This window comes from Diuraphis noxia, unplaced genomic scaffold, assembly GCF_037042655.1.
Source record: "Diuraphis noxia isolate RWA-SAM2 unplaced genomic scaffold, SU_Dnox_SAM2 contig0004, whole genome shotgun sequence".
Lineage (NCBI taxonomy): Eukaryota > Metazoa > Arthropoda > Insecta > Hemiptera > Aphididae > Diuraphis > Diuraphis noxia.
Window position 1 is genome coordinate 35505582 of NW_028301714.1, and position 24476 is coordinate 35530057.

Genomic DNA, 24476 nt, shown 5'->3' on the forward strand with positions numbered 1-24476 from the left:
GTGCACATTAACCAGTGAATTAGTGCATATAATAGCTAAACAAATATATTAGCACATATTTTAAACACGCACCGGTGTATAATATATGTCATGATCTAGATCTATAATTGTATAGCGAGTGGACAATTATTGTCTAGAGTTGATTAAAAAAAAAAACAGTTAACAATCTGTAGTTAAGGATGATGTTTGTGAAGTTTTAAGTTACCTTCCAATCGATGTCCACGAAACAAAAAGACATGATTTTTTTTTTACTGCAAGAATAGACGAAAAAAATTCTTGTCGGGGTGTCGTGTAACTCATAGGCTTCGTAAAACTTGTTTTTGTTTAAAAAAGATGACGATGACGTCGCATAGAATTAAAATATGCTCATATATAATATAGTAGTTGGCTATTACAGTAAACAATTCAATATATGTAGAAATAGAGCGGACCAGTAAGAGGATAAAAAAATAGAAACACTTTTTTTTTAAGAAAAAACAATGTATTAGGAAAAGTACCGACTACAATATCACAAAAAAAAACATAATAGAATAATTTAAATTTAAAAGCTATAACAATGGTTTTTTTTTATATTCCAATTAATTACAAAATAAAATAATATCGCGTACCGCTATAAATATAATTATATATCGTACAAATACAATGTACAAACCGCTAAATATACACTAAAATGGAAAACAATATATAATATGATGCTGTACGAGAAGAGATAATATTATTATATAGTAGTTTTTGTCATACATTCCGTCTAGTTTGTGTGTATATATATATCTTAAAAACCGTAGTTTACGTCCTATCGCTATATAAGAACGAGAAAAAATAAAAACAAGATGATGAAAGGAAATAAATTAAAATAATAAAACATAATGTCGTATAGAAAGGAACGTCAACAATCGGTTCGCCTCGCACGAGAAAAAAATAATAATAGGTAATGACAATTTCAATTTCAATCGTGTATCTCGTGTCCCCGCGGCAAACGTAAAAGATTGTCCAGTCGTCTTAAACCGGACAGACTCGGGTACGCCTGTCCTCTACATAATAATATGATATAATATATAAATATATATTATTACACCCACAGTATACGTATATAAAACATTGTGTAGGTACACGCACATACCACAATAATGCGCATGTCGTACCCAGTATATAATATTATTTGTATTGTATGTGGTTTCTCGGCGAAATAAAATATAAAACGATTAAGTCTCTGCTCCCCAACCCCTCTCCCCCCCACTGATCTACCCTCCATCAATCACATCACTTAGAACCCCCGAATTCCCTGAGAAATCTGCTCAAGGTATATTTAATATGCATAGGTACTGTAATAATATATAATACATCACTATTAGTACTCGCCGACCTGTATTTATATATAATATATATATATATATATAAATATATCAATCACGTTATATTTTAGATATAATATTATTATTTCTTCCTCGTTAATACGTATATATAGTTTTTTTTTGTTTTTTAACAGTAGTATCATTACTATTTTTTATTGTCCGCACAATGTGTTATACATGCCGTTTTCTATAATATCATATTATCATATATATTATGTGTTTTTACTTTATTCTTATTAATATATAATAATATATTATATTCGTAATAATATGTTATTTACAAAGTTTACTCTTAAATAATATTATCGTTAATATTTACAAAATAATGTTTATATATTTATTTTTTTTGTTTTGTCTTTGGATTTACGTGTGGTTTTGTAGTCGAGCCGCTTCACGTCAAGCCCGTTCGGCGTGCTGGACAGCCACGACGGATTCGGCGTCGGACGATGACGAGGCGGGCGACGGTTCGGCGACCGCCGCGGCCGCCGAGTGCAGTTGCTGCTGCTGGTGGTGATGGTGCAAATGGTGCTGGTGGGCCGCGGACGGTTGGAACACGATACCGGCGCCGCCACCGAAGGCACGCGCGTGATAGGCTGCGGCCGCGGGATCCTCGTAAAAGGATCGGTACAGCTGCTCGTGGCGCGCGTAACCAGCGGGTAGCGACGGTACAGGGACGGCGGGCGGCCGTCGGTGCCCAGATGACGCACCGCCGACGGACGGAGGCGACAGTTGCTGGTGGTGCGGCGATCGCTGGTGCTGCTGCTGCTGCTGCGGCGATGGAGGCGGCGGTGGTGTGGACGGCGTCGTCGTCTCGACCGCGGCCGCGGCCGTCGTCGTGGTCGTCGTGTCCTTACTAGCCATGTCGGCCAGCGACCAAATGCGCGGCTTCGGGGCACTACTCTGTGACGGCAGGAGTCCGCCGCCGACTCCACCGGTGGCCGGTGGCGACACGGACGCGAATCGGTGATGCAGAGGCGCCACCGACGGATGGTGGTGGTGATGGTGGTGGCCAAGGTGTGACGGCGGCGGATGGTGTGGCGCTCCGGGATAGTGGCCGTGATGGTACGGCGGTGGGTGGTGCAGGAAGTGTGGTGGCGGTGGCCGTTCGAACAGCTCCGGAGAGTCCGGTCCGCTATCGGCCCGCGATTCGCTCCACTCGCTGCCTGTGTGATTAGCGCCCGGCCGGTCACCGTCCTCGCTCGATCCCGTGCCCGAGTCTTTACAATCTGCCGACACAAACGGAATAATTTCATTTAATGATATTTTATACTTAGTTTTCACTTTTAAGTAAATTAATTATGTATATTAAACAGTAAACTTTCATCATGCCAAATATAGAGGGGAACAGAAGAAGATATCAAAAATAATAACCTCGTTATTTCCGTCAGGTCTAACTAACCATAGATATATATTAGAAATTAATCATTGGGTTGTATGTTATAATATTTATCATGGTTTTATCCCAAAATGTTATTTTTATATTTCTCCATAAACACCTGTTGAACACGGTCGGCAGTTCCAAAGCTCGTTTAAACTAGTTATTTTTGTCGAATGAAACGCTATAATTTATGGTATTACACTTCATCATAATATTATGTATTATAATTTATAATTCGCACGTTGACCTTTAAGAATGTTAATAAACGACACGAGTGTATATCGAAGGAGTGTAAAACTTCATACTTAAGTAATGACTTTTGACTTGGTCGTAGTCGATTTATACAATAATACATATGTATACACACCGATTATAATATATATGATATGTATTATGTGCAACCGACGCGCGTTTATTCTTAATTAACTTTAGGCCACTTTAGCGCGTATATATACACTTGTCTTTAAAACACTATATAATATTATGTATACATGGTATTTTTGCACATTAAAACGTCGTCGCCGGCGCCAAACCGATAATAATAATAATCCCGAGTAATGTTAAAAATTATACATATACATAATATTATACAATTAATATAGACGCCGCCAGAGTTATCGCGGTGTGCAACTGCAGCGGACCGCGGGATCGTTAATTATTATTACTCATTTTTACTCGATTTCTTATTTAAGCGCGCCCGAAAAACGTTTTATAAAATATTATCGCACGTCATGTATTATTAAATGTATACACGGTTGGTACAAGATATTGTAATTGTGTAAAATAAAATATTATTTATTGACTTTTATGATTTTTTTACTGTCGACGAAACGGCTAACGTGCGGTTTTATTGTTACAGTTTATTCGGAACGCACGCTAAAGTATACGTAGATGATACACCAAACGAACCACCACTGAACCGCTTAAAAGACCGTCGACGGACCGTGTCGTAAGACCATGAAAACAATAGTTTCTCTTTTACGCCGGCTTCAAAATGTTATTCAATGTTATTCATCTACGACGAAGATGTGTTATGAATTAAAAAATTAATTACAAAAGATTCCGTGAAGTGAACAACAACGGAACCAGAATTATTTGTTGCCACATATTGAAACGATAGTGTATGTAGCATATGTAGCGTTAGTTTCAAAAATGCGTACTTTACTAATATAACCTATACATAAACATAAAGCCCATTATACGTAGGTTTGTGTTCTATAAAATATAACACTTGTCAACGGTTCGATTACGGATTTTTGGCGGTTATAATATTACAGACACGTTTTACACACCGTTTCCGGTTTCGACGCTGTAGTTTTATAATTAGTACGTTACTGATCGGCGGTGTGCCGCAGGACATTTCCATCAGCAAAACGATAATAATAATGTTTAATATTTATTTGTTTTTTTTCCAGCACACACACGTGTCATGTAAAAATTTTCTCTGCGCGCGGGGGAGAGCGTCTGGCGATGAGAAAAATATATAATGCAACGTGAGTGTGTGTGTGTGCTTAGCCTTCCGACGTGACATAATGGTATTATAATATATTAATATTATATTATATAGGACACGCAGACGGAAAACCGAACGAGATATTATATGGAGCGTGTTATTGGCTTTAGATATTATTATTATTGTCATTACGACAGGCACGTGACTAGTGTTCGGCTCCGGAAATTTATGACCACTGAAACAGGGGAAATAAAAAAGAGGGAAACTATAATATGTATATACAGCGACGTTCGACGGTAGAGGGAGGTGCTTCGAAACGGTCATTGGAACCGACGGGGCGCGTGATTCGGGTCGCGCACGGCGGCGTACTGCTGCAAAGTGTTCAAGCAATAATAATAATAGTAAATATTATAGTAATCGAGGATGTATACGAAACCGACTTGTACGTTTTATTCTTAGATCTGGTTAAAAAAATAAATCATTAATATAAAATTGTAAATACGGAATGAAAGGGGGACAGATTTCATGGCGTACAATAATTCGTATTAATCGACCGAACAAATTAGATTCGGAAAACCGAATACACATACCTACTGTAACTAAAGTAGGAATTATGTACTTAATACGCACACAAGCATTTGCAGTGTACTGTATAATATACGATGAAGATTATTTTATACATCCATGTGACAGTATAATACATGACATATATTGTATTTATAATATTTATATACATTCAAATTTGAACTGTTCGATCCGAACTGCAGCATTAATAATTTGACACTAAGCACGAATTCACCAAACGATCTCGTCAGTACACGAAAGTATATAACGCTTTATTATAATTAATTTAACGTACCCATAAGCACGACGTAGTGGACGAAAACCACACTGCAGATAATTTGTCTATATTTTTTGAAATTTGCTTTATATGTTATGTATAGGTTGGTACAACCAACGACTGAGAACATTCGTTTATTACACAATATATATTATGCATTTTAATAATTATAATAAACAAATCCATGTATATACTTGGAATGAATAAAAGTCTAGATAAGATTAAACTATGCACCTATTACCAATATATATTTATGGAGAACAAAAGGGTGATGCAATTATTAATGCACAAGTAGAAATTTAGATAGGATCCGCAGAATACGGTTATAGCAATGAAGTGGAATTAATGCAGTAAACCGTAAAGCACCCACACCTGTGAAAAATTTTATGTCAATCCAGTAACCTTTTAACATAATTTAAATTTTATTTTTCATAATTTATTTATATGTGTTATGCGTAGTTATCTATTTATAATTAATAAATCGTACCACTGTTGGCACTGTATCAGGAAAATAATGAATTTTTTTTAGTATTTTATCATAATTACGTATCATTACGTATTTTTTTATAAAATTATTCTAGTTAAAACAAGGAAATATTTTATTTATCTTTTACATAAAGGCAAAAACAACCTCGACCACTACCATTGCACTCGTGACTGTTCCGAAGTATAATAAGTATACACACTTGCTAAGTATAGGCACTTACCGAGATCTTTTGGGTCTGGGCTCTTCCGGTCATCCTCGTTGTTGTTGTCTTCGTCTTCGACTCTATTTCTGGGTTCCCAAGTCATCTTGTTCTCTTTCTTCAACCGCCTTCGGGCATTGGCGAACCATGTGCTTACTTGCGTGAGCGTCATCTTGGTGATGATGGCCAACATGATCTTCTCACCTTTGGTCGGGTACGGGTTTTTCTTGTGCTCGTTAAGCCAAGCCTTCAGCGTGCTGGTTGTCTCTCGAGTGGCGTTTTTCCGCCTGGCACCGTTCAGGTCCATGCCGTATCTGAAGCGAAACGAAAAAAATCGATATAAATAATAACTCACGTGTATAATATTTTATAATTAGAGTTTAAGACCATTATTTTATAAACAGGCAGAACAAAATAGCAATATAATATTATGCCTAGGCCAACTACGTGTACGTATGTGTGTGAATGTGACAACTGCAGGTTGATTAAATTTTATATTACTAAAAATTATTATAATCAACGAGTTAAGCCAGCCGCTAGGTATAAACTGAGCGGGTGTGATATAGACAATATATTATACGAAGGAAATCGCACAAATTTTTTAAACAATTCCGTCGTCGGTTCACGCGACCAGATTTAATGCGGAAGCCATCACGAGAGAAAAAAACCGCCGAGGCGATTTCACGCGGTTAAACTTTTTGAGGAAAGAGAGTGAGGAAAAAAATCAGGGATAACTCCCCGGGCTGGGCTCGGGTCTGCCAATCGGATGGGGTGGTGGAGGGGTGTAAATGTTTTTTAACTTATGCAGATTTTTTTTTTTGCCCGCCGCTGACGGCGATCCTTTTTATTAATTCCAATTAAACGCCGCCCTCCATTTAATAGAATTTGAATAACTCTCATCATTTCCCTCTTCGCGACCAGTAGCAGCATTATACACACCCGCCCACGAAGCCGCCGACCTGAACACCACGACTTTTCTCCACCACCCATTCTGTATACACTACACACACACATACGTATACAGCGTCTCCGTTAATCACGATTCCGATTCTTCAGGCGAAATATCCAATTAACGTCTCAACGAACTAATGGATTTTTATTTAGAGCCATCTCTACTTGTCACGGCGTTAAAACCCGATTTACATTTTTTTCCTTTTTATTTTATTTTTTTATTTTAAATCCACTCAGTTTTTATTATTGTCAACCTATAGCAGGGGTTAGGTTCATGGGGACGGTGGAATAAATTTGATTTGGAATACATTTTGAAACTCGTTTAATTTTTTCTAAACGGGAATAAACTGATTCATTTTTACGCCAGCATGTACCACCGACATAGAATTATTTATAATAATATGGGTACTTATATGGACACATTTTATGTGTACCTATAACCTGCCTCCGTGTAATTGTTTAATTCGCACTCTTAAGCAGATACTATGTCAATATCTTTTTTTCAGTTCTTAACAACGGGGACGTGGTATGGTTGAAAAATTCAAAACTTCCATTTTCGTATGACAATATATTATATTCATTATATATTATAATATCGACTCTGATAACGCAAGAGTATATTATAGGTACACAGTATGATAGGTATATTACATACAAAATTAATGTTGAAAAAAAATTTAAATTAGAAAACAAGATTATATATGTAGGTATACGTAGGTACTTGCACCTTAAACAAAAACAAATACTCTCCATAACTATATATATATATTGTAGGTGCTATAAGATGTATACAGCATCACACGCCTATAGTTATGTACTGTGACATTATGAATTCACGAACAAAAGATCAGATGCCATAATAATGGATTGCATAATAGGAATTACCTATATCTAAATTCTGCTAACGGCCGCGTTGGTAGCAGATGGTTCATATTGACAGTTGCGTGCACGTATTACCGTACGGTACGGTTATTCGAAATGAGTGCAAGTAGGTATAAACTGTATAATAATTTTCCGTCAGTTTTAGGATAATTTTTCTTCTTTAAATGTGGAACACACGGTTAAACCAGTTTATATGATGTTTATATGATTATTATGATGTACGTTATTCTTTCGTCTAGATTTGATTATTTTTAACAAGCGGCGATGATATTGTTATATACTATATATGTACGAAGGTCCTGCCGATCAAGATGAAAACCATATTATTATACACGTTAACCCAATACCACGATAATATTCACCGCAAAACATGGTAACGATATATAACCATTATACCTATACGTCCTACACGTTATATAATAATAAAATACGTCATTGTATATAGTATATACATTTATTTTTAATCATTTTAGTGTGATATTTTATGTTCCCGCTATGACCACATCTGCAATATGATATTATGTGATCATATTATAATGTATGTAAGAATAGCAATATATTATGTACTTAATATAAAAAATCGTAATTATACAATGATATACGATTTTTTATAATATCTGCACCGCGGTAATAATTGATAATGGCATTCTGACGCACGTACTAGTTTTACTACGGTATTAAACCCTGACCTACAATATTTTATAAGTATTAATATGTGTATACTATATTCTACTACGTATACACAAAAATTAAAGGATTCCTAAAGGCACGATAGAAAATGCAAAATTAATATGACTACAGCCATTGATGATAACAAATCCTAAAATTTCTTGATTGATTTATAAATATTAATTGATTAAAGATGTTTGAATTTTATTCGTTTCTAACGCTATTTCGATTAAATTTACAAAAATTCCTGTATATTGAATGCAAGTTATGTCATAGTTATACCAATGTGCGGTGTTTTAGGAAACAGTCATAAGTTAAATAATTTCATGATGGATAAAATAAAATAAATTTGTTATTTACACGTATGGGTACGATAATTCATGTTACGTTTAAATTTGTATTTGCCCGACAAAAATATCAAATTATTAAGAATAAAATCGTATTCACGAACTGTTTAACGACCTTGGTCAATGCGTTTTAGTTTCAGAAAGGCCAACGTTAAAGATATATAACCGGGTTTTAGCACGCGTAATTAAATATAAGCAACAATATGATATTATAATGCCAAAATAGTACCGATATAGGTACCGGCACTCATCATGAGATTTTGATACCGCGGGTTCACTAACCTGTATATAGGGATATAATAATACATATCATGTGTAATAATTGTGTACCTTTATAACAGTATCGACGAGGTCAATTTATAGTTAACATTTTTATAGCAGTTCAACAGTTTTATTATGATGTGTCCATACGAATTTTCCATCCAGATGTGTATTAATTAAACTTATTATGATAACGGTAATACTTATTTGGCTGTAACTATCATACAAACGATATTATTGTAATCCTCGAACTAGCTTTATCTACTCGATATAGCAACAAATCCAGACCCATAACCACAATATTTATTATTAAAATAAATGTCTAATATTAAGAATAATTGCGTTTTCGGGAAACATACTATTTTAATGGTCAACGAACGTATAATATTGTTATTACACATTACATAGATATAGCGCAAATGTGCAACGGCCAATGATATAATAACACAATTCGTAATTATAAGTAACAACTGCAGGTACCTGTGTCCAAATAATTACAATAAACAGAAAACCAACATTCGGTATATTATAACTTCTCAGAGACACAAATAAAACTTGTTAACGTACCTATCCACAACGATAAAATAAACCAAGCGTTTATAACATTACATAACAATACACCCATATCCGTAGTGAAACAAAGTTTTATAAATCGGGAATGCGAAACAATTAATTTTAAATATATTATAATTAAACGCTGAAACATTTTCATGAGAGGTTATATTTAAATTTTATAATTTTTAATAACTTCAATTATGTACATATTATAAGAGTGCAAGGTGCATAGTACACAAAAATTATTATATGTATTAGAGAGCAAGTTTGCCAGTTGAATTAGTTTTACGACGAATGTCGTAAAAACGGTTACATAAAATTTTAGTATAGAAGTAAAAAAAAAAAATTTTAAACTTAAAACTTAATTTGTATAAGTAGGCTGCCACAGTTGTTCTGGTCTACTGTAGCCTATATTATATAATTTTAATAGTTTTAAGGTACAAACGCACACAATTATCGTAATCATAATAAAACGCCGCACGCGTTTAGAAGTGCTTGAGTGGGGATACAAACGATTAGCACAATAATAATAATTATATATCACAATATCAGTATGCACTAATAGAAGGGTGGCCCGCATAAAGTTCTGTTATTTTGACTGGTTAATAAATTACCGTCATAATAATATAAAATATAATAACTACCTAGGATTTGTTTTTGGTATTATACATCACGAAAACATTTGAAAACACAGCAATGACGGTCAACCACAGTACCTAATAATATGTGGAATTTTATTGGAAGACTACAAACTATTATGTAACTATTATATTTTTCGATAAAATTTACAATAAATATCACGTAGTATTATGGCGATTGTAATGAATGTACTTGGGTATATTATTTGATGAACACGTCGATATATAATAATATAAAAATTCTTAGTGGATGGAAATAGCGCGCTATTTGCATCACGTATTTATAGCAACGCTATACATTATCGCACTGCACTATCTATTATTGTATAATACAACCATCGTCGAAGGTGTACTGTTTTATTCAACTTTTGGTTGTCTATAGCAAAATTAATTTTAAAAAAATTTCATTAATAAAATTTAGGTACTCTAGTCATATATGCATCACAATTCGAAAATATTCGAATATTTTTTTTTCAATGAATATACCGAAATATTTAACGGTTTCGCTTAAAATTTATCTTTGTTAGGTACTAATCAGGTACATAAATATTATTAACTAACAAAAAAATGTAGCGTATATATATTAAAGAAGCGTTATTCTTAGATAGGTATCTTACGTTTGCCTAAAAGTAGCGATGAGCGGTGATTTTGATCGAATATTCCATTATAATTATTATATGTGTATAGCTGTAGTAATATTATTTAATACCTAGTGATTTCAAACACTGTAATATTATATATATATTAAGCAATGATGGGCGCGTAAAATATATCATATAGATGAGGTTATGTGCGGTGCAGTGGTGCAGTTATGGTGAAGTAATATTATTATGGTTACCGGCCAACCGCAGTCGAATATATTGCGAGCGGTAAAGAGGGTCGAGAGAGTATAATATGTATATAGAGTGAAAAAAAATTCTAGGTGGGCAATAATAATAATAATAATCATAATGAAAACGAAAAATACGAAAAACACACGACCGGGTCACCGCGCGACTATATATATTGCCCCTCATCGTCGTCGCCGCCGTATCCGTTTTGTTTTTTTTCTCCGAACCAGACCCGTTAAATCGGTGTCGGCGTGTGTTTAACCCTTTTTTGATGTGCCACCGCGATATTACGTATTTATAATCCCCTCCCTCCTCTCCCGTCCATCCAACCGACCGTTTGAGAGTATCCCCGAACCGCTCGGCAGTGCGTTGTATGTAAAGTATACATCTAAATATTAATAATAATATAATACCTATAATAGGTGTATGTGTGTATAGAGATTCTTTTCGAAATCTATCGTCCGCCTCGTCGGTTCACTGGCGGAAAATGCGAACGGACAGCGGAGGCGGCCGGACGGGTCCGATGTGCGTGAAAGGTGTAAAAATGATAAACTTGTAAAACCGCGTGTAACACCGGTGTCGGCTTTTTCACACAAAGGAGAGTGCGTGTGTGTAATATTATTATACTGTATATACGCCGCAGCGGCGAAGGGCGAGAAACACACAGTAAACTTATAAATATATACATATATATATAATATACGTGTTGTACATACAGTAATTTAAGTATTATATTATGTGTATGTGTATGGATCCGCGTTTTTTATATTTCTTTTTTTCGTCCAGTTTGAAGACCGGTCCCGATTGTCGTTTTCGTTTCACGGATGATTTGTAATCGGGCATGTAACCAAATATACAACTCGACGTCGTGGAGGCGGTGGCGCGGGGCTAGTTCGTTCAGTGTGCGTTTGATCGAAAACGAAGAAAGAAAAAATATGTTATTATAATAATAAAAAATAATTAAAATGATAAAGATTATGATAGTAAATTATTATTAATTTTAATATCGTTTAAATTATTTTTTACGCGTCGTCAGCGGTAACGTCAAGGTGTTGCCCACGGTTTTAATATAAAATACGCTGTACGCGTGATAACATGATATGAATTTTACAGTATTATACAACAATATTAATTGAACATGTATTCGTTTGTTTTGTGTGTATAAATAGATTTCTGTTGGAATGCCACTATATGTGCGTCCGCACAAATTTTCGGTGGTAGGTATACAATAAATTCTATCGGATTTTACGACTCGGACCGAACGATGGGAACGACCGCGAATTTGACGACGATTTTAACGACCGGTTTCGTTCTTAGGCGTCAATAACGCACACATGCACACGTTTTCACACACAAAAACATTTTCATATTATATGTGTTTTATATATATACATGTGTAACCGTTATGTGTGTGAAAATCTATCAAACCTACGCACGGAAGGTGTTTTTTTTTTTTATAAATATATAATATGTCACATAAATCTATCGGAAGTAACCGATTAGCGGTGACGAACTTGAGGTTAGTGACCTCATCGTGTCCGATCACACGGCGATCACTGCTATGGGCTACGGTAGTATATAATAATGATATTATTATACATCACAATATTATGCGTGTATCGCATATTATTATTCATACAAGTTACATATTATTATTATTATTATTATTACACCACGTGGAGGAGGAGACGTACATAGTATATATATAATACATATAACGGCCACGACGCAACTTCCTGTCCGGTGTCCGCGTACATCCGTATATACCTGCAATCATAATAGGTCCCGGTAGTGCAATATTGCAACGCACTTTGGCGACTACTGTATATATTACGGGTGTTTCCGTTATAATACGCGTTGTATCGTTTTTATTTTTTTTTATTATTTTTTTTTTTTTTTTAACTGCATTGCACGCATAAAAATTTTTTTAAGTTGCAATGCAGTCGCTCACACCATCATGACGTATAGGTTAGTGTATATAATATACATTTTTATATAGAACCTATCGCATGAATCGGATTTCGATGCGACGTATCATGACCAAACGGAATTCCTCGCGCCTGTCCGGCACATCCGGTGGCGGTGTACACCAAAGGCAATTTCACCCGTTATAATATACGCGCGTACGCTGCACATGTGCGGTACAATAATGTTATCTGTCCTATTCGACGAAATTCGTATGCATCGCGCGCGGTCCGTGTAAACACGGGGGACCTGCCACTCCACCCCCCACATGACAGTTTTTTAAAATCGATCGGGAGATTTACGATCACGGATGACGAAAACAATAACATCACGCCCGACGTCTTTCAATAGATAAATCATTATCTGCTTGATTTTCGGCGTTTCGATCATATCGTCGAGCCTCCGATTTCCGGCAGTCCTTCGTCGTCGTACCAGCTCTCGGCGACCTAAAATTCACGATTTTGTGCAACCGTGGGATTGCACGTTGTACGTTATACATGTATAATATAATATAATATATGAATATTCATGATGGACTGCGAATAGAGCGAGAACGACTATGTGTGTGTGTATGTTCGTGTTAACAACGAAATAGGGTTATATATTTATATTATGTATATAGGTCTGGATGATGTGTAACGACGGGCTTTTATATACATATATATATATATTATATGTTATGGTAAATTATGTTAAAACGTAGTAATACTGGCGCGTGTGTTGTGACGGACAGAAAATCATTTTCATCGTTCCGCAGTTTAGCAGGTATATATTACCACTAAAGGTACAAAGATCGCTCGTGTCGCGCGTTGTATAATAATAATATTATGACGTATTGGTACATGCATAATGTTATAATTATTATATTCCAACAGCAAATATTATTTTGAATCCTATACATAGGTAAGCTGTTGTGTGTACCTGCACTTTGCAGCAACTTGTCTGTATGAAATACGATGAATTAGTTTCGCCGCAGTTCTCACAATTCAAGCTAATTATATTATAGGACGAACGGTATACAGCACACACACACACATATATATATATATACTTGCGTTGCAAGTTGTCAGGTTGCAACAGGATGAGGAGGACAACGTTAATGGAAATCGGATTGACAAAACGCGTATTATAATACACAAAACACACTCTAATGCATAATATGTATATAAAGGTACATTATAATAATATGTAATACTATTATTGTATATTTAAATATATTATTTGATAAGTATAATATTATATACGTGCGTTCGGTTGTCGGACACGATAAAATTGAAAACTGGTTTCGGGAAGGGAAACAGAACCGAAGCGTTCGACTGTGTGTATTTGTTTAAACGGTTCGGTTTGTCGGGCCGACGTATATAATAATGTACGGTGGCGGTGGTTTTAAACAGTATAAACTATACAAGCATCACGCACACTACGGCATTAAGCAGAACGTAAACAACGCGTTTTTTACAACACATCGCAGCTCATTTCTTCGTCATCGCAATGTATCGCATTGAGACGAGTTTATGAATCGTCCAACGAACGGATGAAAAACTCGAATTGCTGCAAAAATGGCGTCAATACATACTACATACCTATGTTTATATATATAATATAATATTAAAATTATTCAATATTTTTTCAAAACGCGTGTTTGTAAGGAGAAGTACCTACAATATTACGTGTGCCTGGGTAAACACGCGATCGCATAATAATCGATACTGCGGAATAAATAAATAAGAATTCTGCCGTGCGAGGATCAGCAGTAAATGCGTTAGATTACTCGATATTAAAAAAAAATGAAATAGTGTATATAGTGGTCGAGACGCTTAGTACGAAGCTCTGTAATGTACCAAGATAGTTGCATATATTACATTAATATATACATTATAGTAGGTACCTATAATATCATTGTTATCGTCATTCATATAATGTAGGTATTAGGGTACTGCAGCAATCGGCTAAGCATCATTCAAACGAAATGTACACCAAACCATTGCATAGCTACAATGATTATTTTGAAAAGTCGAAAGAAGAGCTATGATGAACTCGCGCGATATGGGAAAACGACCCTATATACCTATATATATAGGTATAGGTAATACAAAAAGAAAAATATAGGACAATAAAGGGTGAGTAAGACCTATTTTAATAATATTATATACGTTATGTCGTTATACGCGTATCTTACATAAGCATATGGATATAGGTAATAGTATACACCTGGAATCAAAACGACATCTTGTACAAACAAATATATAGACTAAGCAGTCAACCATAATACATAATACCTATGTACAATATGGTCGCGGGCTAATGAAATAATATGACACGGTCCAAAGTATACATTCGATTAGCACACATCATAATATATAAATATAAAAGGGAAGGGCATACAACGTGTGCAGCAGTGTTATAACAATGTGTAAAGGTGTGTAAAAAAAAAAAATGTTAGGGCTGTGGTGGTGTATAACAGCGGTTGGACATGCGTTTTCGCGTGACGCGCAAGCCCTACAAAAAAAAAATCCGTCGCCGCCATTTTATACGGCCTCCGTCGTGTGTGTGCCGGTCTTATCATAATCGGCGGCGCATTACTGTTATTACTATACAACAGTGCGTTAGGGGTGCGCTGCAGAAGGGTTACCATGACGAGTAACGTACAAGTAGGAGGTATATAATAGGTGCAATATTCCTGTGAACAACGTCGTCGAATACATGTTCGATGTTTGTTCGTCACGCGCGTCCAAACGTGTAACAACATTATAAAACATTTTATTACCTATACAGGCGATTATCGCGCTTAGCTAATATTATAATATATATATATGGGTATCTAAACTGCGGTATTCGCTGCATATGAGTATAATGCAAATGACGATCGGCATAAGAAATATATATATATTATATAGTCGGCGTAGTAATAATAATTAATATTGCAGTTTCAGCATTGCACACCGCATCGATGTTTTATGCTACCTATATAATATAAATTGATAAAATTTTGGAATCGACTGTTACTTGAAGGGAGGTCGGCGGTGGCTGCGGCAGCGACGACGGCAAAAGCGTGGTTATCGGGGTATGATTTATTATACACGCATATCGGCTACTTAACCAGTACACGTCGCCGAGTGGCTTCCTACGTGATTCCATTAACAAATTGTGTGTCGGAACAACGGCGGCGGCGGTGAAAAACAGAAGCGAGTATATATACCTACCTACACACACACACACGCGCGCGGCGCGCGTTAGTTGTATATACAGATAAAACACGAGGAGTGTTAAAACGAAAAAATAAAAATTCCTGTGTCCTTATCTACCGGGTGTAATGGCGAAAAGCACGGCTGTATATTTGTTATCTTTTCCCAGAGAGTCAGTGCCAACAAACCACACCCAAAACGCGCTTGTCTAAGTGTGTGTGTGTGTGCGCGCGCGCGTGTATATATGTGTTTGTGGCATTATGGTATACCATTTTTCCTTTTTTTTACCTACTTTTTTAGTTTTAATTTTTTCATTTCGTACCACCCGTTCGTGCTTAAAACCCATCCATAACCATCTGGCGGCTGTGTGCTGGTCGGCGGCAGCCACGACGATTTCGACAACGACCACATCATGTCAGTTGACCAAAGGGAATAAGGGTGTTGTGTAATATATTATATTGTGTATGTATAAGACACATAATAATATATAAAAGTATAATATTATACGAGAACGTGCGAAAACAGTAAAAACAACAAAATTACGGTTCAGTGTTACCAACGTCTAACGAGAATAGGAATTTTCATATGCTTATTATTTAAATCGGTACAAAAGCAGTTAAGGTGCAAAATATTCTATGCAGAATTTTGCAACTTACCATTTTCCTGTTTCGAATCGAAAAATACCACCAAAAACGATATACTTTTTAAAATTAAAATAGCCATATATATATATTGTTCTCCAAGACGTTAAAATATTAAAACATATACCTATACAATGTAATAATGACATAATGACGTAATATAATATTTTATTATACAATCATATAATATTACTATACATTATATTTAATATACACACCAGTGATTATAATTTTAATGAGTTAAACTAACGTCATGTTTATTAATCTGTCTTAATATAAATATATTATAAGCATCATATCATATACCACAAGCTATATGAAATAACTCCAATTTGCCAATAAAAATGAGCTTGAGGAATAATTTTAAAAACTTAATATCATCATATGCACATACTAATATGAGTATAGTATAATTTTACTGCGTGTCACGCATTAAGTGTCTTCGAAGGAAAATTAAAAATACTAGTCTATTTTAATAAGAGAAATAAGAATATATAATAACAAAATTTGTTTGATGTTGAAAATATGATGATAAAATTCGTTAACGACTGAAGAATAAATATTTTCGTTATAGCTAGCGCGTTATATACCTATTAATTTCAAGTTAAATATAATTATCATATATGCATTTTGGAATGTATCCAATTGATGACCTGACATTTTTGGTTAAACGATTAATTTTTCTCACTTTTTTACGCGTATATAATGTTATTTGTACAAACATTTTAACTTACAAGATACCCATTTGGAGTAACAAAAAAAAAGTAGATATACAAATATACTTTTAAGTCATATTAAATGATACATTTTTTCATACAAATTATATTTAAATATTGATTGCGTATATAATAAATATTTTGCAAAATTCTAATATCTATAGGTATTACATCCTATATGGGGTAAAATATAAGGAGTTATGGGTATTCGTACATAAGCGAATGAAAATAAGATTCCGTATGAACACTCAAAAGTTACAGATTTACAAAGGCCGCCATACGGCTGACATAGAAATCGTTGTCATTGTAGGTTGTATACGCGACGTTTGGAGAAAAAAGAATTAACCTACCTACCTACTGAAAAGTGGACAAAGCTTTTAACGTAACACTTTTTCCCCTTTTTTTACAGCGTTCCGGTTCGGAATAATGTATAAGTGAAACAATATTATACAGGGGTCGTGAGCGAAAAAAAATCGGCTTTCCGAAGGGATAGTCGTACTGGCTTTCATCATTATCATCAACATCGATAACACGAATCGCCCATTATATAGAACTTTTTTTACTCCATCCGCGCGAGAATCATAATATGCGTGCCCGGCTATTTTTTTGCAAGATGAAAACTCGTAATGGTGTTTTAAATATTATTATTATTTTTCAATGGAAAAATCGTCGGCTCTTTATTATAATATATATATAAACGTGATATGGTTTTTATAAACATTATCCGGTCAACCAACGGCACACAATATAGCACACCACCGGAGATGGACTTTTATTTATTTATTTTATGATTGTGTTGTTGTAGTTCATTAATATATATATATTTTTTAATTTTAAAGCACTACCCGGTAAGCATAATATCTATTATATCAGCCCTAAATACAAAATCGCTAATCTATATGTGTATACCTATACATATTACCTATACATTATTATACAACAGACAGAAAACATTACTATAACATCACGTGGGGGTATTAAATGTAAAAATAATAGTTGAAATAATTCATTGCCAATAATATATTATATATATATTGGATAACATATCCTAATTCCTAGCATTGCAACGGTACCCATTATAGGTATGTGTTTTTGCGCCTACACATATACATAATATATTATTCCCGTTCAGTCAACCGATTGTCATAATACGATGTGGGACGTATGTTATTTTATATATTATATAGCATATTATTAGTAGTATAATATTATAATATATTGTACTTATAAAGCTTCTAATCGGTTGGAATCATGTTTCGCAATTCTTAACACCCGCAATAAGCCATATTATCTTTGTGTATATTACACACATATACAAACATGATAAATTAGATATCGTATCAATTAAACGCGTACACTACATACAAATACATAATTTTATTATTATTACATAATGTTTAGAAAGAAATATAATAGATTTAGAAAACTAGTTTGTTTATAAAATGGAATGAAAAATGAAAAAAAAAGCACATCAAAACAATTTCGCATATAGATACAATAATATACACAGATACGAAATCAAATATAAGAATATAAACCGTGTTGACACATTGTATTTTAACAATAAATTTGTTACATATACATTTTAATTGAGCAGACGACGCGAGGTGATTATAAAGGTTAACCGTAATCAAAAGTCCATTTAACACCACCAAAAGACGTTTAACTTTTAATAAGCATTATACTTTTGTAGTACTTAAAAATTAACATTTTATGTACAGTTAACTTGTTAACCTAGAATTTGTAACGTTGTAAACTTACAATTTTAGAAACCTATGCATTGTTTATAAGCAAAATATTAAAAAGTAAAAAATACAATAACCATAATATAATATAAAAAATATTATCATATAGTTATTAAAGTTTAATACATTATTTATATGAATGAACCACATTTGATTAAAAAATGTTAAATCATAATTGCAAATTGAAAGAAAACTAACCTAACCTTTATTGAATATGTTTCATGAAACAAATAATAATGTACGTAATACTAGTTGGGGTGGTATAGAATATGTAGATACCTACATATATAAGTAGGATAAATAAATATTTGTAACATAGCAATTTAATATTTTATGTGATCTATATAATTTTATATGAGTACGTTAGTTTTGCGTGGGTTTTTTTATACTTTGTATAAAAAGTTGAGATATATTTACCCGCTGTATAGCTTGTAAATAATGTAATAATTGTTATAATTCTATAGGCACATTAATATATAATGATAATAAAAGGTATAAAATAACACACGGGAGTTATTATTAATACTATAGGTAGATAATATAACGAAGGTAAAATGTAAGGTATAATATAGGTATATACAGTACACACAAATGTTATATAGAATTTAAGATGGAAGCACATTTAATTTTATACATCATGAAACATATATATATAAATCCAGTAAAATTACAAAACCTTAAGTTGAAACATAATATGCTTGTGTGGCACATGGTATTATCTGTTGGTAAGTATCTATACTATTTTAACGTAGGAAAGATATTATGTATAATAATATACTATAAATTATTCAAATATAATTAATTATTGTATAGTATCTATTGATTCACATGGAATATTTACATATTTACCATATATGAATACAATACATGGCGAAATGACATATTGAAATATTTAATTTAATAATATATAGGTATTATACTAGATTTTTATTATAATAATTAATAAGGTACCTATATTTAAATTTGATGTGGTAAGGGATACGAACGCAAAAACTTTATACGCGTGAGCGAAGAAAATCGCAATTGAATAATATGTTACTTTAAATAAAATAGACAATCAAAAACCAGTTAGACTTGCAACAAATTAACATCGTATTTTGTTATATGATTGAAAAATATTTAATAACTATAAAGTATGTATCAGTCACCAGGTGGAGGTAAAACTATGATGTTCATTTTAGTAAGTACCCGCGACATTAAAGGACGAATAGATATATGGATAAATATATATAATTATAAGTCATCACGATGATGTTTCGAACAGACGACAGAAAAGAATTGAAATTAACATTATCCGCGGTGGCATACGGTACTCTCCTGCACCCCATCGAAAAACTATGTATAGGTACATATTAAACTTATATATATATATATATATATATTATATATTGCGTTAGATTATATAATATACGCCACTCTTATTGGACGGACGACCGTTCGACGCATTGTTGTTTTAGGTGAACATAAATACAATATACATACGTGTGTACATATACATAAATACGTTTATCGTATACACACACACACACACTGCACATGCGTAAAATAATATAATATATTGTTATGCTTTTGCTCTGCCCTTGCAACCCTAGTATATATGTGTATTATATATATGTATTTTTTTAAATATATATGTGTATTTTTGGGGGTACTCACCCGTTGAAAGGGTACCCGAATGCCGCATCGTAGGGGTGATAGACCGAGTGGTATGGCCATGTAGCTCCAGCTGCCAAGTTCTCTTTGAGATCAAGTCCCGCTGCGGCCTGCACACACACAAAAATATATATAATATTAATAATAATAAAATATATTATCATACATACAAGCGTTATTAGGGTGAACTCGTTTATTAACGTTATATTATACAACACAAAATAATATGGGTACTGCAGAGTAGTATTTTACGTATCCCATGTATACGACGGTCGTTACAATATAATAATACAAGCTTTCTACTATATAGGTACACTCGACCTAATTATATAATATAGATTATATAGATATATATAAGCATATATGAACAATGGATCACAACGCCGTCACATCACATTGATGCGAAGTATATATTATCATATATGACACGGACGTGACGTGTTGGACTTGGGGTTTTTTGTCCGCTCCGTACAAATATCCTTCGACAAGGAAAGAAAATATGATGTATATTATGCTAATTATATCGTTTTTATATAGATACCTTAATACTGTGTGCATATAAAAAAAATACATCCATGAAATGTATATTTTATATACCTACTCGGCGATTTCACGAAATCGTTTTTGTATATTATAATGTATGATGAATGATGATATCTCCAACGAACTGGAGATATATATTATTGTTATTCCTTTATAAATATGAAATATATTTATAAATTATGTTAAGTGATGCATTAAAATACTATGAATATATGCAAACTTACAAGTGTATATATATTATATTATACACGCATCGGTGCTAGCAATTTAAGCACTACCATATACGTATTTTAAATAATGTATAGATATTATAATACCTATATAAGAATCTATATAATACATCTGGGTAATACCTAAAGGGTATTATATACGATACACCGGATGGAATACAGGGTGGATAAATCTATAAGATTGAACAAGGGGTTGAATTGTGTTAAAAACAATGGCTGACATGCGGAATAAAGGTTCTATAAATTATAATAATATGTGCACATTATTTTTACGTTCGGGCCATAACGGCATACACGAGTTATGTGCCGAACACACGAGAATCGTGTCTATTAAAGGTTGATAACACGAGGTTAATTTTTCAAAGTACACCAGTATAGATATCATAATATTCTGTCGTTATATTATATTGTATGGTATTACACGAGTAGACTACAGATAAAATATAACCGAAATAGTTTTCTTTTGTGATAGATTACTTGTGCACACTTATAGGCATAATGGATACCCTTTGCACATTACAGTATTAGGTACACGCGTATATAAATAGATAATACTAAATATAATTCCCCGCAATCGAAAATAATTGTAATATGTTGTTTAAAATGCAGATCAATGTAAATAGGTAATTATTGTTTCATAACATTTGTGTCTTCTATACATATACATATAAAGGTATATTTAAATTGAATTTAATAAATAAAATATTATCAGTAAAATTATAATTATAGGTATAGCTTATTAATTAAATAAATGTTCTTATACCCACCACAGAAAAAACCCCTAATTATACGGAGACATCAACACAGATATAGATGCCTACGTGAATTGAATATGAAATATTTCCGTCATTATACTTGTTCGGATAAACCAAATGTTTATTATAAATTTATAAGTAATCGTAGCAGTTAATGAACATCGTATTAAAATATTATTCATTCAATTTAATCATTTTCAACACATATATATAATATAGAAAAATGAGGCCATAAGCTCATAAACAAATTCTACTACCTACGTCATGGTGTGTATACGGAGTGGTGCTATTACAGTCCGTCTGGCGTTTAATTAACAGATAGGTACTTACGGCAGAGTAGAACGGGGGCTGGTCAGAGCCGAGGGCCGGAAAGTAGGCGGCCATGCCCTCCGGATACGGCGCGGTATACATAGACAGGGCCGGTACTCCTGAAGCGGCCAGCCGTTGGTAGCTGAGCAGGTCGTACTGACACGAGCACACCGTCTGCCCGGTGATGGGGTCGGTGAATATGGGTCGGCCGGTGTCGCAGCACCGTGGGGGTGCAGCGGCCGCGGCCGCGGCTGTGGACGTGCTGACCGTGGCTACGGCCGTGGTGGGACTGCCGGTGACGGACGACGGCGGTAGAGCCGCTGATGCTGTAGTTGATCCACCGACGGTTGACCGTGGCTGATGGGGTGGCGGCGGAGACGAGTTGTGGCCGCTTGCGGTTGAAGACGGTGGTTGCGGCGAGACGGAAGTGTGTCGTCGGGCCGCGGTGAGCGATAGCTGTAAGGAAGGTGGGCTCGAAGATGACGACGAAGACGTGTGCGGCGGCTGTGGTAACAGAGACTGCGGCGGCACTAACGATGTGGTCTGTAAACGAAAAATGTATTATTAGAATATAATACGTTGACAATATATAATACAACTATATGTTTTTTAGGCTGTTCCGTTATATAGGTACCTATAACTATACATAGTTGTTATAATATTGTATAAGTAAAGTTATATACTTTTCTAGTCGAGATTCATTAAACACAAGTGGATTAGAAGGTGTACAAAAATCGTACATAGTCATAGAAGTATAAACAAGTATTGAAGTACCTATAGGCATTTATATTCCGTGAAAAATTGCTTTAATAATTGCAATGTTATAATGATAATGATAACTTCGATCACAGAACGTACCAAACGCGCAGTACAACACATATATTATGTACCTGCAGCAGAAAAAAATATACAATTTGACGTATATATAATATACGTCGACGGCAGACCAGAGTCAACGAGCCGTGTGATTCGTACCGTTAAAAACCATGTCAAATGTAACATTATTGTTATTATGTTATATTGTTACGTTTTTCGACAGTAGTTGTCGTCTGCTGCAACAACTGGCGACGAGCGATGTCACACGGATCATCGGATTTTGACGAGTGTCACACACACTCACACACACTTATAATAATAATATATGTTTCGTACAGTAACAATAATGATAATAATAAAACGGCTGCAGCGTGCGCAGGAGGACGTGATTTTTGACGGAACAATATAATATTATATTTTAAGCGAAATCCATGTGATATGATATTACACGACGGATTGGACGAACGAAAATCCGAATAGGCATACGGTAACTAGACGTATATAATACATATATTATACGAGTGACAAGCCGACTGTATGTACCTATATATGCCCACTATATAACAGTCGTTGTTAAGCAAGTTGTACACAACGGCTGTATAACGGTATAGGTATATAATATATATACTCTGCATGTAATATATGGCTATATATAATATTATATATAGACAATGATTTTGTATGGGCGCTCGATTTGAATAGGGATGTGGTGTAACACGCTACGTCTATATAATATATATATGCATTCGTATCATCGTAGGTACCCATCTATATATAGATAGGTATACTTGGATTTCGTCCGACCGAAAACTATTTCCTCGCGATTCGCGTTCCTGTCCCCATACCTATATAATATTATACGTATTACTTTTGCGGTAGCGAGTGACGGATTTACACCTGTACCTACCTATATGGTAATAACGGGTGTATACCTTTATATATATTGCCAATACCATACACGGAAACAGGATACAGCAATCGATATATTCATAGGATCTGTAGAAAATTATTTTTAACCGAATCCATGCATCGTAAAACCACGATCGTGTATTGGTTTTTGGGAACGGTATTTGTA

The 24476-nt window shown here is 34.2% G+C and overlaps 1 protein-coding gene across 3 annotated transcripts in view; it reads right to left on the reverse strand.

The window, feature by feature from the left end:
* Window positions 1-471: 471 nt before the first annotated feature.
* The window catches only part of mirr (iroquois-class homeodomain protein mirror), a 42811-nt gene continuing 18806 nt past the window's right edge, over window positions 472-24476 (reverse strand). For 2 of the 3 annotated variants that reach the window (XM_089226308.1, XM_089226310.1), the window contains exons 2-5: window positions 22607-23128; window positions 20752-20858; window positions 5732-6024; window positions 472-2578 (exon numbers count right to left, since the gene is read on the reverse strand). In XM_089226308.1, coding sequence (XP_089082434.1) covers window positions 1749-2578; window positions 5732-6024; window positions 20752-20858; window positions 22607-23128 — 1752 coding nt within the window. In that variant the 3' untranslated portion in view covers window positions 472-1748. The remainder of the gene's footprint in view (window positions 2579-5731; window positions 6025-20751; window positions 20859-22606; window positions 23129-24476) is intronic. The other variant, XM_089226309.1, reaches the window with a different exon arrangement.